The 14,775-nt window shown below is 58.6% G+C and overlaps 1 protein-coding gene across 1 annotated transcript in view; it reads right to left on the bottom strand.

Annotated features, from left to right (window-relative positions):
• The window catches only part of GLTSCR1 (glioma tumor suppressor candidate region gene 1), a 63,747-nt gene that overhangs the window by 1,612 nt on the left and 47,360 nt on the right, over positions 1-14,775 (bottom strand). Inside the window, exons 6-15 of the mRNA XM_012733492.1 lie at positions 11,955-13,922; positions 11,162-11,338; positions 3,917-4,543; positions 3,583-3,763; positions 3,194-3,297; positions 2,392-2,453; positions 1,382-1,530; positions 1,147-1,241; positions 880-982; positions 4-425 (exon numbers count right to left, since the gene is read on the bottom strand). Of these exons, the coding sequence (XP_012588946.1) occupies positions 4-425; positions 880-982; positions 1,147-1,241; positions 1,382-1,530; positions 2,392-2,453; positions 3,194-3,297; positions 3,583-3,763; positions 3,917-4,543; positions 11,162-11,338; positions 11,955-13,922 (3,888 nt within the window). The remainder of the gene's footprint in view (positions 1-3; positions 426-879; positions 983-1,146; positions 1,242-1,381; positions 1,531-2,391; positions 2,454-3,193; positions 3,298-3,582; positions 3,764-3,916; positions 4,544-11,161; positions 11,339-11,954; positions 13,923-14,775) is intronic.

Raw genomic sequence — 14,775 nt, 5'->3', positions numbered from 1 at the left:
GAGGGAGGTGGGGGGCGGCGGCGGGGGCTGGTGCACAGGGTCCAGAGCCGTGTTGTGGACGACCTTGCTGAGCCCGGCTTCCTGCTTGATCTTGAGCTTGAGGCCAATGCGACTGCGGGCCTCGTAGGTCTTGATGGGGGGCCGGTTGCGGGAGGGCATTGGGCCGTCCTCATCAGCATCCAGAGAGGAGGCAGCAGAAGACGAGGAGGATGAGGACAGGGAGGAGGAAGCTCGCGCCCAGGTCACGGAAGGGGAGCCGCCTGCCCCGCCGTGCCGGATCACCAGTTTGGTGGGCAGATGCAGAGGGGGCTGGGCTGGAGCCCCGGGTGCTGAGGACGGTGGTGGGCCGTGGCTGGGGAGCCGGTGCCCCTCGGAAGAGGTGGTGACAGGGAGGCCAAGAGAGCGTGAGGAAGACACATACTCATCTGCAGAACCAGGGGAGCAAGAAAACCCAGCAAGTTAGGGAAAGTTTGAGGTACACGCCCAGAGCAGAACTAAGAGAAGAAGGCCAAGCACTGAGCATCCGTTACCCACCTAGGCTAAGCCCTTTACTTACTAAATGCTCAGCACACACTGGCAGGTCTCAGTGTTCCCAAGTCCCCCCAAAGTGCACCTAAGGGCGAATGCTACCTTAAGTTCTGCAACCCAGGTGGCTCGCTAGCCTCACTCTAGTCCTGGCTCTGCTCTTAGGCTTTTCTCTCCCCCTAGGCGGGGCAGATGTGGCCCCTCGGATGAGAGGCTGCAGGAAGGTGGGGGCTCAGGTGCCCCCTGGTGGCTAAGTAAGACCATGCATGCTGCTCTGGGGTCCCCAAGTCTAATTCTGTGGCTCAAAAGGGGTGGGGGGTCACCTCTTTCACCCAACTCTCCACACTCCCTCACCTGGTTTCTCCTTGGCCAGCTGTTTGTCCAAGGCAAGAGTGGTCTTCTCCTCCTGAATGAACATTCGGTCAATCATGACCATCTCTGCTGACGGGCTCACCCTCTGAGGGAGGGAGAAGAAACCACAGGCAAGGAAGACATAAGGACAGGGTCAACTGGAAGCAGCCCAGACGGTCCAAACTGTCCTTCTTGTGATCTGACCACCAGCCTCCCGCACAAGAGGCCCCCAAGCTCCGGGGTGAGAGTGAGGGGAAACAGGGGCCCTACCCGTGACTCCTCCAGGAGCAAGAGGCGGTATTTATTGAGCATGGCCTGAGTGCGCTTCAGCAGCTGCGTGGAGACTGTCTCAAACTCCTCGTCCACTGTGGAGGGAGAGAGGAGATCTAGAGTCTGGATGGCAGCAGCAGGCAAAGCCTATGACCAGCTGGGAGGCCCTGCAGGCGCAGACCTGCACCTCCCCCCAGGGGTGGGTGGGAAGGAGGGAGTGTCAGGGAGTCCTCACCTTTGTGGTAGTCGTTGGGGGAGGGGAGGACACCTTGGTAGACATGGTAGGGCAGGAGGCGATGCAGGGCATCCTCGAAGGAGGGGAAGGCGGTCTTGTAGTCAGGGTGCAGGACGGAGCCCTGATGTTTGTGCAAATGCTCCAGGAAACTGGGGGCAGGGCGGGGAGGGGGAGAAACCACACATATCGCTGGTGGGGAGACCAGGGGTACCAAACCCCAGACCCTGGCTCCTAGGCCCCAAGCAAGACAACAGGGGAAAAGCAAGCCAGCGCCTGGGAAACAGGTATTAACTTGTTCTGTCCATTGACTGGCGGAAACCAGAGGAAGCAGGTGCTATTATTATATCCTTGCTGGACAGATGAGGAAAAACAGGCTGGGAGAGGCGAAGGCCCTGGACTGCAGGCACAGAACGGGAGGCGGCCACCAGCTGGGAGCTCATCCTCAGTGCTATGCTGTCTCCAGCCGCTGGGGGTCAGCACGTCCCCTTGCTGCGTAGAGCCCAAGGGCGGCTGGCGAGGGAGCCTGGTCCTGCTAAGGGCTCGTCCTTTCCAGGGACTGTTTGGGACTGTTCCCTACCATCTCACTGTATCCCACTGGGTCACAGCTATTACATGGTCACTTTTCCCACAGACACACTCATCTGCACCCCGCGCAGAACAGCAGGTCTGTGCTGGTGGGGGAAGGCAGGGGGGGGTGTCCACTCCAACCTCCAGCCAGCCGGCCATGTGTCCAGCCGGCCTGACAGGAGGCGGTTTGGGCACCTCTCCATCCTTCCTCCACACGGCCCATCCCAGGGCACTGAGCAGCCTGTGTGAAGTGTCCAGGACACCTCCTGAGGCCACAATAGATCCCTCCCTGGAGAGGCCACAGCCTCTCAGGGTACCACGGCCGTGCCCTGACAGAATCCTCGCCGGCAGCCTGTTGTCACGGCACGACCACACGTTTGAGGCGGACTTGTGCCAGCCCACTCAGGCGGGGTGGGGCCGGCTCAGGGACAGGCTACACTCACCAGGCTTCTTTGCTGGGCTGCAGCACCGGAGGCTTCTTCAGGCCGCTCAGCCGGCTCTCATACTGGGGAGAGAGGCGAGGGAGAGGGAGACTTCTTGCCTGGGCCCTGACCCCCATCTCTTCCAGTGTGGGACAAACTTGGGGCGGGGCCATCGTCTCAGCCTCCACCCAGATGGGGTCCTGGCTTGGGATATGGAGGTGGGGGGACAAGCCGACCCCTACTGTAGAGAGTTTCGGTCTGAGGCCCTAGACACACTCTGGGATCTCCTTCCCTACTTTCTGAAACGCAGCTTTGCTCTCATCACTACCCTGCCTCTGTCAATTCCGCCAGATTCCCTGGCCCTGATGTGCAGTCTTCCCAATGCCCCCTCTTCTGACCGCCTCTGCCTCAGTTTCCCGACCCTCCAGTCCAGGCAGGCACATCTCAGACTCCTTCCGGGTCTCCCCACCCCTGTGGCCTCCCTGCTCCCTGCCCTGTTTGGGGTCCCCCCCATCAGCCTGTCATGCAGCTGACTCAACCTCCCTATCCTGAGCTGACACCCCAGTCTTGCCCTCCCGCAGTCTCAACTCCCACTGGCCCCACCCAAGCCTTGGGGCCTCTGCCGGGCTACCTCCGGATTGCCACCCTCTCGTCCTGGTGTCCACGGGTCTCTGTTCAGCTGTCTGGGTATCTTGAAACACCATCCCACCCTCTAGCCAGACTGCCCTATTGCCTTGACCGCAGCGCAGATGTCCTCTTGACCCTTGGTGTCAGCCTCACCTGGCCCTGGCCAGGTTCCCTGCGGCTGGCTACGGCCTCTTACCTGCAGCCCGGACGACTTCCCAGATGAAGAGCCCTTGGCCACACTCAGGGTTGGGAGATTGCTGGCAAAACCTTTGCTCTCGGCAGGAAGCAGAGGAGGGAGGCCTGGTGGTGGTGGTGGGGAGCAGATGGGCTCAGGGGTCACTGTGCCAAGTGACCCTCTCCTCAGATGTGCACCCCAGCCTGCACCGCTCTCTCCAGCCAGGGTAAACATACCAGCTGTGGGGAGTCTGCTCTTCCTCCTCCACCTTCCCTGGCCCGTGAGGTCCGGGCAACCCCTTGGGTTGGCTGCCCCAACCCGTGCCTATCACCCAGTCTCCGTCTCCCTACCACTACCTTGCTTTCAGCCGCACCCCCGCTCAGGTCCTAAGTGAGGTCCCTTTCCCTTACCTGTGGTGGCCATGGATGTCGGGGCCGGAGGGTGGCTGGGGGCAGCAGGAGTCCCGGCTGGGGCCTGCCCACTGACCAGCACAGAGGCAGTGGGGCTGCTGAGGGGGCCCAGGCTGGTGGAGGTCTGTGGGGCAGTGGGGGCTCCTCCAGCCTTGTTCTGGAGAATGATTCCGGACGGCACCTGAGGAGGGGACAGATGGTTAAGGAGTAGAGGCATGTCAGGAATGGGGTGGCCAGGCACCAGGACTGGGGGTGAGGAGAGAGCTGTAAAGCAAGAGGGACTAGGGATTAGCCTGGAGGGGAGGGCAGTGGGCCAGTTCCAGCCTCCGATTACCTGGTGGAATCTTTCAAGAAGAGCCTTCTGCTGGGGCAGCGCTGGGAAGGGGGCCGTCACCATCTGGAAGCTCCGAGGCGGTGGGGGGGGTGCTGTGGGCTCGGGGACCAGGTGGAGAGTTGGAGGGGGTGTAGGGGGCTTGTGGGCCTGGCCTGGTGGGAACTGAAGCTGGAAGTCAGGTGGCGTGGGGGCTGGTAGCCGGGAGGACAGTTCAGAGGAGGCCACGACCGAGGAGGTGGAGGCTGGAGGGAGGTGGGGCGCTGGGGGCAAGGGGCCCTCCGGGGGCTGGGATGGAGGGCGCAAGGGAGGCTGGGGAGGCCCTGGGGCGGCGGAGGCTGGGGTGCTGGCAGGTGGGGGGACGCCCAGCTGATTCTGGATGACAAAGATGCCGGGCAGGGTGGGGGGAGCCTGGGGAGGAGGGCATGGGTGCAGGGTAGGCTCTGAGGGTGGACGGGACAAGCTCTGGGGCTGGGATGGAGGGCGGGAGTGGGGACGGGAAGGTGGGCGAGAAGGGGGCCGGGCAGGATGTGGGGAGGGCAGGTGGGGGCTGTCCCCCAGAGGGGCCTGGTGAGGTAGTGAAGGGGATGAGGAGGGGCCTGGACCCTTCAGTGGAGCCGATGCAGGGATCTGGGCAGGGGCAGGAGGCAGAGGGAAAGGGAGTGGGGTCAGAACCAGTCTTGGTTCCCACCATCCCAAGACACTGGGGACACCAGCCACTCCCACTAGATGCCCCCTTCTGAGCCACCTGTGCTGAGGGGCCCCGGCCATGCCTATCCTTTGAACTCCCCCTCCCCCAGCCCGCTCCCACCCCCTCCGTACATCCACCCTCTATGTCACCCCCTCCCCGTGTATGCCCTACCTCCCCAACTCCCCCAGATGAAGGCAAGCCCTGCAGGATTTGGGGGTGGCAATGAAGGAAGCAGAGGGCGCACCACACCAGCTGCCCAGCAGGAAGGCAGGGGCCAGGGAGCATGAGCACAGCAGCCGGGGGGCCAGGAGGAGGAGCCGCAAGGGGCGGGGAGAGGGGAAGGGCAGCGTTCCAGCTGCCACCAGGCCTGACTGTCCAGCTAAGCCAGGAAACACGCATCAGCACAGACGCTGTGGCTGCACACTGAGACAGGGCACAGCTGACTGAGGAGGGTACGGGCAGGTTCTGGGGACCAGGGGGCTGAGGCTGGGGACTGAAACAAGGGCAGGGCCAGGTCCTAAGTCATGGGGCCCCTCAGAGTCCAGGGCGCCCTGCCACCCTATGCCTGTGTGTTGTGGCTGCAGGCCAACCTGGGTGCCGGGAGAGCTGGGGGGGTGTACACGTGTGCACGCAGGTGTCACTCTCACAGGTGCCACTGGGGCTTGCTCTGCCATTCGTGCCCGGTGCCCTTGCCTAAAACACGCCTTGGCCAGCTGCCTTAGCTCTCGGCCCGCTCCTGCACCAGGGCCATACTCTTGGCCGCTACTGTTTCACTAGTAAGTGCCAGCTGTGTACCTGCCACTGGGCCGGCACAGAATCCACACCCCAGTGACAGTTCTCATGGTTCTGACACACAGGGCCAGCCAGAGAAACCCACTCATGGTCTCCATGGCCTGGCCCAGACAGCAGTGACAACACAGCACCCACTCACACAGGAACTGAAGCCTGAACGCTCAGTGACGGAGCAGGGTCTCCAGAGTGTGGGATTTCAAAGCTGACTGCGAAGGACTCGGCCTCGTGTGGACCAAGGGACTTGCCAAAGCGCCCTCCAGTCCCAAAGTGGGCCAGCTGGTGATTTCCAAGTTACCAGTTGCTTTAAGTCTCCCAGGCCCTGGACTCTTCCAGCATCCTACTCACACTTAGCCCTGAACAGATCTGGCAAATCAAAGCAAGACCCAAGCCACAGGCTTCGGACCTCTAAGGACAGATTGGAGGTGTCTCCTTGGACTCTCCCAGGGGGCTGGTGAGACTGCCACCCCGATAACCTCTTTGGACGGCTGCCTGGCCTGGTGACCAGTCACAGGTCACTCAACGGTGGGGATCCTTTCTGAGAAACGGGTAGCTAGGCAATTTCGTTGTCGTGCAGATGTCATGGAATGTAATGACAGAGAGCAAGACGTCACAGCTAAGGAACCTAAGGGAGCAGCGTACATGCACGTGGTCCATTATGGACACGATGAACGTCATTACATGGTCATGACGATCTACGATGGAGAAACAAGACCCATGTGGGCCAGGGCAGGTGAGCAGCTAAGAGACCGAGGAAGAAGTGAGACCATCTGCTCCACACCACCTCCCGAACACACGCTTCTGAGGGCCTCGAACGGTGGGGGCAGCAGGGTGCCAGCTAAGCTGAAGGAGCAGAGCAGAGTGTTATGCCACCACCAGATGACGGTTAAGCTAGGTGACGGCAAGAGGGCAGGTAAGAGCGGCGGTCCATGAGGCCCAATTTGCTGGACTTGCTGACTCTCCTGCGGTCAAGTAAGAGCGTGCTCTTATTCTCCAGGACTGCAGCACTGTCCTAAGACACAAGGGCTAAGAGGAGGACACCTGCCCCTTCCTCTCAGTTCAGGAGAAAACGCAAACCATCAAGGAGTGGAGCACAAAGCGAATGCAGGAAAGATATTAATGGGGGGCTGTGGTGAGGGCCAAGCCTCTAAGGCAGCCACCCGCAGGACGCCAGGGCTGCTCTCTGCCCTGGCAGACATGGGCACAGGCATTGCCAAGGTTAGGTGCGCCACCCCGGGTGCGCCCTCCTGCCTTTCTGTGGGATGGTTCACACTTTGGGGGTGCAACTGTGCAACATGCCAGAGCTGCCCAGGGAGCCTATGAGTGAGCCGCTCTGGAAGCAGAACCTCCCAGAGGGTGCCCAGAGCCCTTCCTCTGGGAGACTGCAAGTTAGAGTCACAGCGCCAAGCTGCTTCCAGAGTCCAGGTCTTCAGAATCAAAATGAGATAAATGAGGGTTTAAGTGCTAGTTGGGTTTTTTTGTTTGTTTGTTTGAGGGAGAGGGATATGTTACACAGCAACAGATAACTAACAAATCTAGTTAAAGAGTAAAGCACTCCCATGAGTTTTTTGAACGATTCTTGCTATATGTTTGTAATGACTTTAAATCTTCAAATAACAAAAAAAAAAAAAGGCTTTAGTCACTATAAATGCAGAGCACATGCAAACCCACACAACCAAGTCAAAAATCCAAACGGCCTGGGAGAATGGGGGGGGGGGCAATTCATAGCAGGGACAAAGATCATCAATGTCATATATAAAGAGTCTCTAGAAGTCACTAAAAATAACAGTGAGCAAAAGGGGCAAAGGATATGATTGTGCCGAAAGAGAAAGTACAAAGGTTTAAGAATTTCAAGAGAAATAAGAGAAAAGCAAATACAAAATAGCCCTTGGCACCGTTTTCACAATATGTAGAACAAGGAAAATGCCTCATAAAATATCCATCCAGGGCCCTCCCTGGTGGCGCAGTGGGTTAGAGCACAGCACTAAGAAGCTGAAGCCACTTCCGCATGAGTTCGATTCCCACCTGCCCCGGAGGTGACCACATGGTGCGGCAGACCTCTCCTGACCCGCCCGCTGCTCTCCTCAGCAGTGTACTTCATAGATCTGCCTGTTCTGCTCCCCACTCTGTCTCTGGTGAAGTCTCTCACCCTCCGCATCTCTGGCCTGTACCCAGTTCTGTATGAATAAATAAATAAATCTTAAAAATAAAATCCATCCATTCATGCACTATCTGTCTATCCAGCCCTCCTTCACCTGCTCACCCTCACCCCACAAACACTTATCAAGAACCTGCCTTCCGCAGGGCAGCACAGGGCAGGCACAGCACTGCAGAGGCCGTGCGTGGGCACAGTGTGCACAGTGACCTTTCTTTCTAGAGGTCACCCACGGTACTGCTGCTGAAGGTAAGTATCTGTTCTTTGAGTATCTGCTCTATGCAGCACATGAGGGTGGTGGCCTCATTCCCATTTTACAGATAAGCAAACTGCCTCGGAAGCCTGACTGCTATGCAGAGCTGAGACATCGGCTTTCTGGTCTTTCTCAAGACCTTAGGTATCTCTGGCAACAAATCAGGGCTCGACTCCAGCCCCTAGCAGCTGAGCAAACCACTTCACCTCTCTGTGCCTGTTTCCTCATCTATAAAGTGGGGCTAATGACACCACCTTCCCAACAGATTACGTGAAGGTTAAGTGCAATAGCGCTTGTATTTGTAAAGTGCATGGAACAGCACCTAGAAATAATAAAAATATTATTATCCATGCAGCCATTACCATTATTACTTCTTCCTCATGCCACCAATCCTTAAGCAAGTTTCAAACTGCCCCCAAATTCTACTTCTCTCCATCATCACTGCCAATGTGTCCCTGGATGCTGAGACCACCCACCTCTTGATCTCTGGACTTACACTCCCATGTCCCACCAAAACATTTCTTAGTGGGGGCCCTCCCTCGTGGTGTAGCAGGTCAAAGCAAAGCACTATGAAGCTATCCACAGACACTGAAACACAAGTTTGATCTCCGGCCAGGGAGTGACGCACAGGGCGCAGCAGACCTCTCCTGTCTCTCCTGCCGTTCCCCTCAGCAGTGGATTTCAGCACATCTGCCTGTTCTGCTCCCCACTCTGTCTCTGGTGAGTCCTCTGATCACCACTCCCACGCCTCTGGCCTGTACTCCTGTTCTTGCATACATGCATAAATAAATCTTTAAAAACAAACATTTCCTAATGGCAGAGAGTTCACTGAAAGTCATCTCATCAGACGAGGAGTGGCCCAGCTAGACACTGCTGCTGGTTTCCTGGACCAGCCCCTTCCGCGGTCTCGCCAGCCATGCTGGCCCCTGTCGCACCCCTGCGAGTGCTATTGAAGCCTGGCCTCTGCTCTCTGCAAGGCGATTCCTTTAGACCTCAGTTTAAACATTTCTCCCACCCAGATGCCTCTCCTGCCAGCTCCCTCTCCACAGGGTGGCCCTCAGCTCTGCCTCCTCCTGGCACCTCTGCTGCCCTCTCTGCCACCACCAGCACGCTCATCTATGCAGCTGTGTGCCTGAGTTTGGAGAGTGCATCCCCTGAGCATGTTGCCTCTCTCCTTGATTCCACTGTGGTGAAGTCAACCGTCAGCACGGGCAGGCGCTCCACCTGTGGTGGGTTCCTCCCTCTACTGCATGCGGGGGGCACAGGTACCAGGCATGGGGAGCCTGTGCACGGGCACAGCCACACAACTCCCTGCCTTCCCTGTATGGACCTGTTACAGTGAGAACGACGTAAACATATGGTTGGATGGGAGGGCAGTGCGTGCCCTGGAGGAACACCAAGCAGGAAGACGAACTCGGAACACCAGGCTGCAAACTAACAGAAAGTGGCTGGGGAAGGCTGGAAGGTGTCACAGGGGGACAAACTGGTCCCGCTTTGCTGGGAACGATCTCTATTTTCAACCAGAAAGTCCTGACTCCTAAGAATCTCCTCAGAACTCAATGTGGGGATGGGTGATCCCTGAGGAGAGGGTCTAGAGAAGCCTGAAAGCACAGCAAGTTGGCCAGTGTCCATTCAACACTGGTGTGGCAGAGTCCACTCTGGGGAAGGGGCTTGATCTTCCCATGTGGCCACTGAGCACAGGAGGCTCAGGGTGGGGAGGTCTGTATCAAACCTGCTTCTGGAAACAGTGCTTCTAACTGTGATTGTTATCAAGAGCCCACTCTGTGCTAAGTATATATGGCTCCTCCTAACAGACCTGTAAGAAAATGATTTCATTTTTCAGCTGATGCAATCAAGACTCAGGCATTGCAGGGACTCGTTCTAGGGCAGCACAAGACATGACCCACGGAAGTGCCCCTTTGCCCAACCACCTGCTGAAGGAATGAAGAAAGGGACACCAGAGTGTGATGCCTCCTTTACCCTGACCCACTCCCCACCCCGTCCTCCAGAATCAAAGGTAGCCCTCCCCAACTTTTTTATCTGGTGATGACTCTTATGAGATTACTGGGTAATTTTCCTAAATGTGTAAAGTCTCCACAAATCAACAAGAAAACAACCTGTAACCCCAATCTTTAAGTGGCAAAGGGTGTGAACAGACAGATCCATAGAAAACACAAACAACTCTAAATCTACAAAACCTGCTCAAACTCACTCACAGTCAAAGAAATGCAAATTGAAACAAAATAAGACACTATTTTTCATGTACCAAACTGGACAAGTTCAATACATTACTGAGAATGAGGGAAAAAAGACAAAGGTCATACACTGTATGATCGGCAATTTATACCCCACAGTGGAACAAAGTGGCAGATCTGGCAAACTATACACGCACCTGCGCTTTATCAGACCAGCAATTTCCTTTTGCAGAACTTGTCCTGTCCTACAAAGTGACTAAGTTCAGAGTTGCACTCTGCAGCACTGATCCTTATATCTAAAGACAGGACATGCTAAAGATGCACAAAGCAAGGACCAGCTAAATAACAGCACAGCCATGTGCTGCTTAACGAGTCCATCGCTGAATCACCTTAAGAAACGCATGGCTGTTCCCCCACACAGTGAAGTATTACAGTCATATCAAAGAGGGAGTGTAGTCTCCAGGATGCACTTTGAAAGCTGAAAACAGGGTGTGAAACTGCCTGTGGGTAGATGATCACTTTTGTAAAAACAGAAGAAAAGTAGCAAGTCAATAAAACTGGAAAAAAAAAACAACCCCAAAAACATGACTTGGAAACACAGAGGTGATGAGCAGAAGGAAGGGTTAAGATACTGAGTCACTGACCCTAAGGAATTAGCAAAGGCCAGTGACCTGTTATTTTTGCAGCTGCTTAAAAAGGAATATTTGTCCTTTAAAAGTGTGAATATGTAGTACTTTGAAAAAATAAAATAGGGTTACAAAAGGGAAAAAAGGGAAGCGTCTTGTGTGTCATTCTGCTCACGCATGCATGGAAAAGGGTGTCAGAAACATCTCGAGGAGGAACAGGCTGTGGCTGGGAGAGGGGGCTTTCATCACACCTTTGGGTATCTTTTGAAAATTGAGCTCTTAGAATGCACTGAGGACATGAAGATGGTCATTGTAGGAAACAATCATTTCCTGCTGTATACTGTATCCCTGTGGGCACCCCTGGGGCTGGGGCTGGCCCTGGTCCGAAGCATCCTGGCCTATCAGGAGACCCTCAGGGGAGCAAAGGGGAGTGCCGTTTCCCAAGCCAGCGAGACAGAGAGGCAGGCAGGGCAGCCAGAGAGCAAGGAGGGGGAAGCAGGGAGCAGGGTGAGGGGGCCAGGCTGCTGGGGGTCATCTACCTGGGGGGCTGGTGCCGGGGAAGCCTGGCTGTCGGGGGCCTGAGGGCCGAGGCCAGCTCCTTTGGCGACGGGGGTGGTCGGGGCTGGGTCTTGGGCGGGAGGCGGGGCGCTGACTATGACCGAGGCGGGCACGGAGAGGTGGGGGCCCTCTGTGGAGAGGGGCTGCTGACTCCTCTCCTGAAATGGGCAGCCCCAAAGGCTCAGAAGGTGACCCCACGGACCCTCAGCCTCCCCACCTGGAGACGCTGCCCCCACCAGTGCTCCAGAAAAGGGGGTGGGGGAGCAGTGGGAGGGGCACTGAGGCCGGACGCAGAGGCCAGAGAGGCTGGGCACCCCAGCGTCCAGGTCCCAGGAGGCCACAGCCTGGCAGCTGATTCCACGCAGCTCTCCCTCCCCCTCCCCCCTTCTGGCCACGGTCAGTCCATCCATCCAGTCTCGCCCCCTCCCTGTGGTCCTTCTCAAGCCCCAGCAGGGGCGCAGTTAGCCACCACCCCCGTCTATCGGTTCTTGTCAGTCTGTGTCAGGTCAGTTCCAGCTCTACCTGCTGGTCCCTCTCCTTTCTGTCTGTCCCTCTTTTTGCTGATCTGTCTTTTTCTCCCACTGTCCATCAGTCCTTGTCACCGTAGGGTCCTCCTTGGGGACGCCTGTACCTGCAGCGGGAGTGCCACTGCTGAGAATCCCCCCAAATCCTCAGGCCCTCCCCCGTCGCGTCTAGTTTCCAGTGCCCAGCCCCTCCCTTGCTAGCTGCTCCGCTGCCTCTACCGCCCTGCTGCCTCCTGCCAGCCCTGGTTACCTGGGGCAGGAACATCTGCAGGGAGTCCTGAGTGAGGACAGCTGTGGTGGCGGCGGAGGGTGGCTGCCCCAGGACGATCTTCTCTGGGCTGGACGCCAGGCCTGGGCTGGGCTGCGGGGTGGTGGCCTGAGGTGGGGCAGTGGCCTGAGGGGCGGGGGCCTGCTGGGCGGGCGGCTGCTGTGCCTGTGGCTGCTGGAGGCCCAGAGGCAGCGGGGTGCTGACCGTGGGGGGTGCCTGGGGAGCTGTCTGCACAGCCAGGACAGGTGTGGCCTCCCCAGCAGCAGCAGGGGTGGCTGGCTGCACCAGACCATCAGGGGTGTTCAGCATGGCCACGGCACTCGGGGGTAGAGTGACCCCCTGGAGAACGGTAGTGGCGGCGGGACCAGTGGGGGCCGGCTGGCTCTGCGTGGGCAGGCTGCCTGCGGCCAGTGACACCGGCATCTGGAAGAGGGCGGGCTGGCCCACCTGGATGGGGGCGGCCGAGAGGATGTGGGCTGCACTGTGGGCCCCAGAGTGGGGGGCCAGCACGGGGCCCAGGCTCAGTGGGCCAGCCAGGTTCTGGTTGGTGAGGATGGGGTTGGCGATGAGCTGTCCTCCTGCATGGGGGGCTGCGGCCGCCAAGATCTGCCCACCCACGTTGGCCGGCAGGGCCGAGAGCGACTGGGGAAGCTGGACTGCGGATGTGCCAGGCAGCAGGAACTGGTTCTGGCCCGGCAGCATGTGCTGGGCGGGGATGACGATGCTGCTGCCTTGATTCAAGAGGTGGACACTCATGGGCTTGCTCAGAGCCCCAGGGGGCTGTGCAGGGGCTGCCCCCGTGGTGGTGGCTGGGGGCTGTTTAAAGACGTTGGCCTGCAGGGCGGGCGCCGGGAAGCCTGAGAGCACCACGTTCTGGCCAGCCTTGCCCGCCGCCATGAAAGTCAGGTTCTGGGGGGCCTTGGGCTGCTGTGGGAGGGCCCCTGCCTCACCCTGGATGGTAAGCGTGGCGCCCGCGGGGGCGAAGGGCTTGGGTGTCAGCTGGTAGAGCTTGGGGGGCAGCACTCCGGCAGGCTTGGGCTGGATGGGCGTGGGGGTGCGGTGCAGGATCACGTTAGGTGCTGGAACCAGGGGTGATGTGCCAAGGCCTGGGGCCACCGCCAGGGGCTGTCCTGAGGGCGCCCCACTGGCCGCAGCTGCCGTGGCCGCTCCTGCTCCTCCAAATACTGAGTTCCCGTTGAGTGTGGTGGCCACAGCGGCTGGGAGGTTCTTCTGGATGACCAGGCCGGCTCCCTGGGGTGAGACACCAGCCGATGCCAGTGTGACTGGCTCTGAGGGGCCGGCCGCCGAGGCCAGATAGCCACTGACTGGCACCTGCTTGGCCAGGAGCTGGGAGGTGGGTGGGTTGAGTGCCATCACGGGCTGGCCCACCACCTGGATGGGTGCCAGGCCAAGCGTGGCAGCTGCGGCACCCCCAGGACTCCCGTTGGGAAGGCCCTGGAGGCCCGGGATGGGCTGCAGGGTCACATTGCCCAGGCCCACAGGCTGTAGGAAGGGCTGGACACTCAGTGCTTTGTTGACCACGTCCTGGGGTGGCACCAGAGCTTGGTGGGTGAGCACGGTAGGTGGGGCCTGCAGCCCCAGCAAATCGGTGCTGCCGGGGAAGAGGGCCTGGGGCCCGGCGGCCACAGTGGCAGCTCCCCCGGCCCCTGCTGGGCCTGATCCAGTGTCCGCAGGCTGCAGGGTGGGCAGCTGGAAGGGACCCAGGTCCAGCTCGGCCTCAGCCTCCAGCGTCTGCTCAGTGATGTTGGCTTCTTGTAGGCTCTGCTGGAGGATGTCACAGGGCTGGTCAGCGCCGCCCCCAGCACCAGTGCCGCCCCCTGCCGCCGGCGAGCCCAGGATGTCATCTTCTAGGAAGTCTAGGTCCACACTGGGGGCCGGTTGGCTAGACTCCGGGTTCAAGTGGTTGCCAGGAGCTTCTTGCACGTGGAGCTGGAGACAGGGTCAGGTGGGAAGAAGGCAAGAGCGGAGGTGAGCAAGGGTGGGCTCAGGCATGGCTGAAGCAAAGGACAGGAGGGTCAGAAAGAACCCTCCATCTGGAGGGAGCGGGTCCACGTTCAAACCCCAACTCCTCCAGGACTGAGCTGCACAACCCAGGGCTTGCTTACTCCAGCCCGCTTCCTCATCTGTACACAACAGTAGGATGCAGTGGAAACCATGCTTTAAACAGCCACACAGGCCCCTCCTCCCACCCCGTGATTCCAAAACCGAAGAGGTGCCGAACGCCACGAATGTTTTTCTAACTCTTTTGGCCGCAAAACCTGTTCCGAACCTAAGTGGGGCTTCAGGGGCGCAGCCAGATCTATTCGTATTACGTGATGCTTCTGAAGTTTGGCCAAGGAAAGGTGAGGGGCGGGTTTTGTCACCTGCAGCCCACACCCGTTGTGGGCCACCTTTTGAGAACCTGGAGGCCTGCCTGGCCTCCTTGGGAAAGATGGTGACTCTATTAAGGGTAAAGCAGCCCACCCGCCCTCCGTGTGTGGTGGATGTGGGGCATGGGAGATGCTATGACTTGATGTGGTGAATGTCGGGTTCCCCCTACGCTCTCCCCCCTCCCCCCAGCTATGAGCTGTGAGTTTGACATTTCTTTGATGCTTTCTCTGCTGTACCAGGTCACAAAGCAGACATACATTATCACAGCAGTGTGTAGGTTTGAGCAAATCTCCCACAGACAAACAGTGTGTTGACACTGGCATCTGAGCAGCGCTCAGAGCAGAGAATTCACATCAGTCCACCTGCCCTGCAGCATGCACTTGGGAAGCATCGATGGCCACGGTCACTGTCA

This window comes from Condylura cristata, unplaced genomic scaffold, assembly GCF_000260355.1.
Source record: "Condylura cristata isolate star-nosed mole 26May11 unplaced genomic scaffold, ConCri1.0 scaffold00041, whole genome shotgun sequence".
NCBI lineage: Eukaryota > Metazoa > Chordata > Mammalia > Eulipotyphla > Talpidae > Condylura > Condylura cristata.
This window is presented reverse-complemented; position numbering and strand designations above follow the sequence as displayed.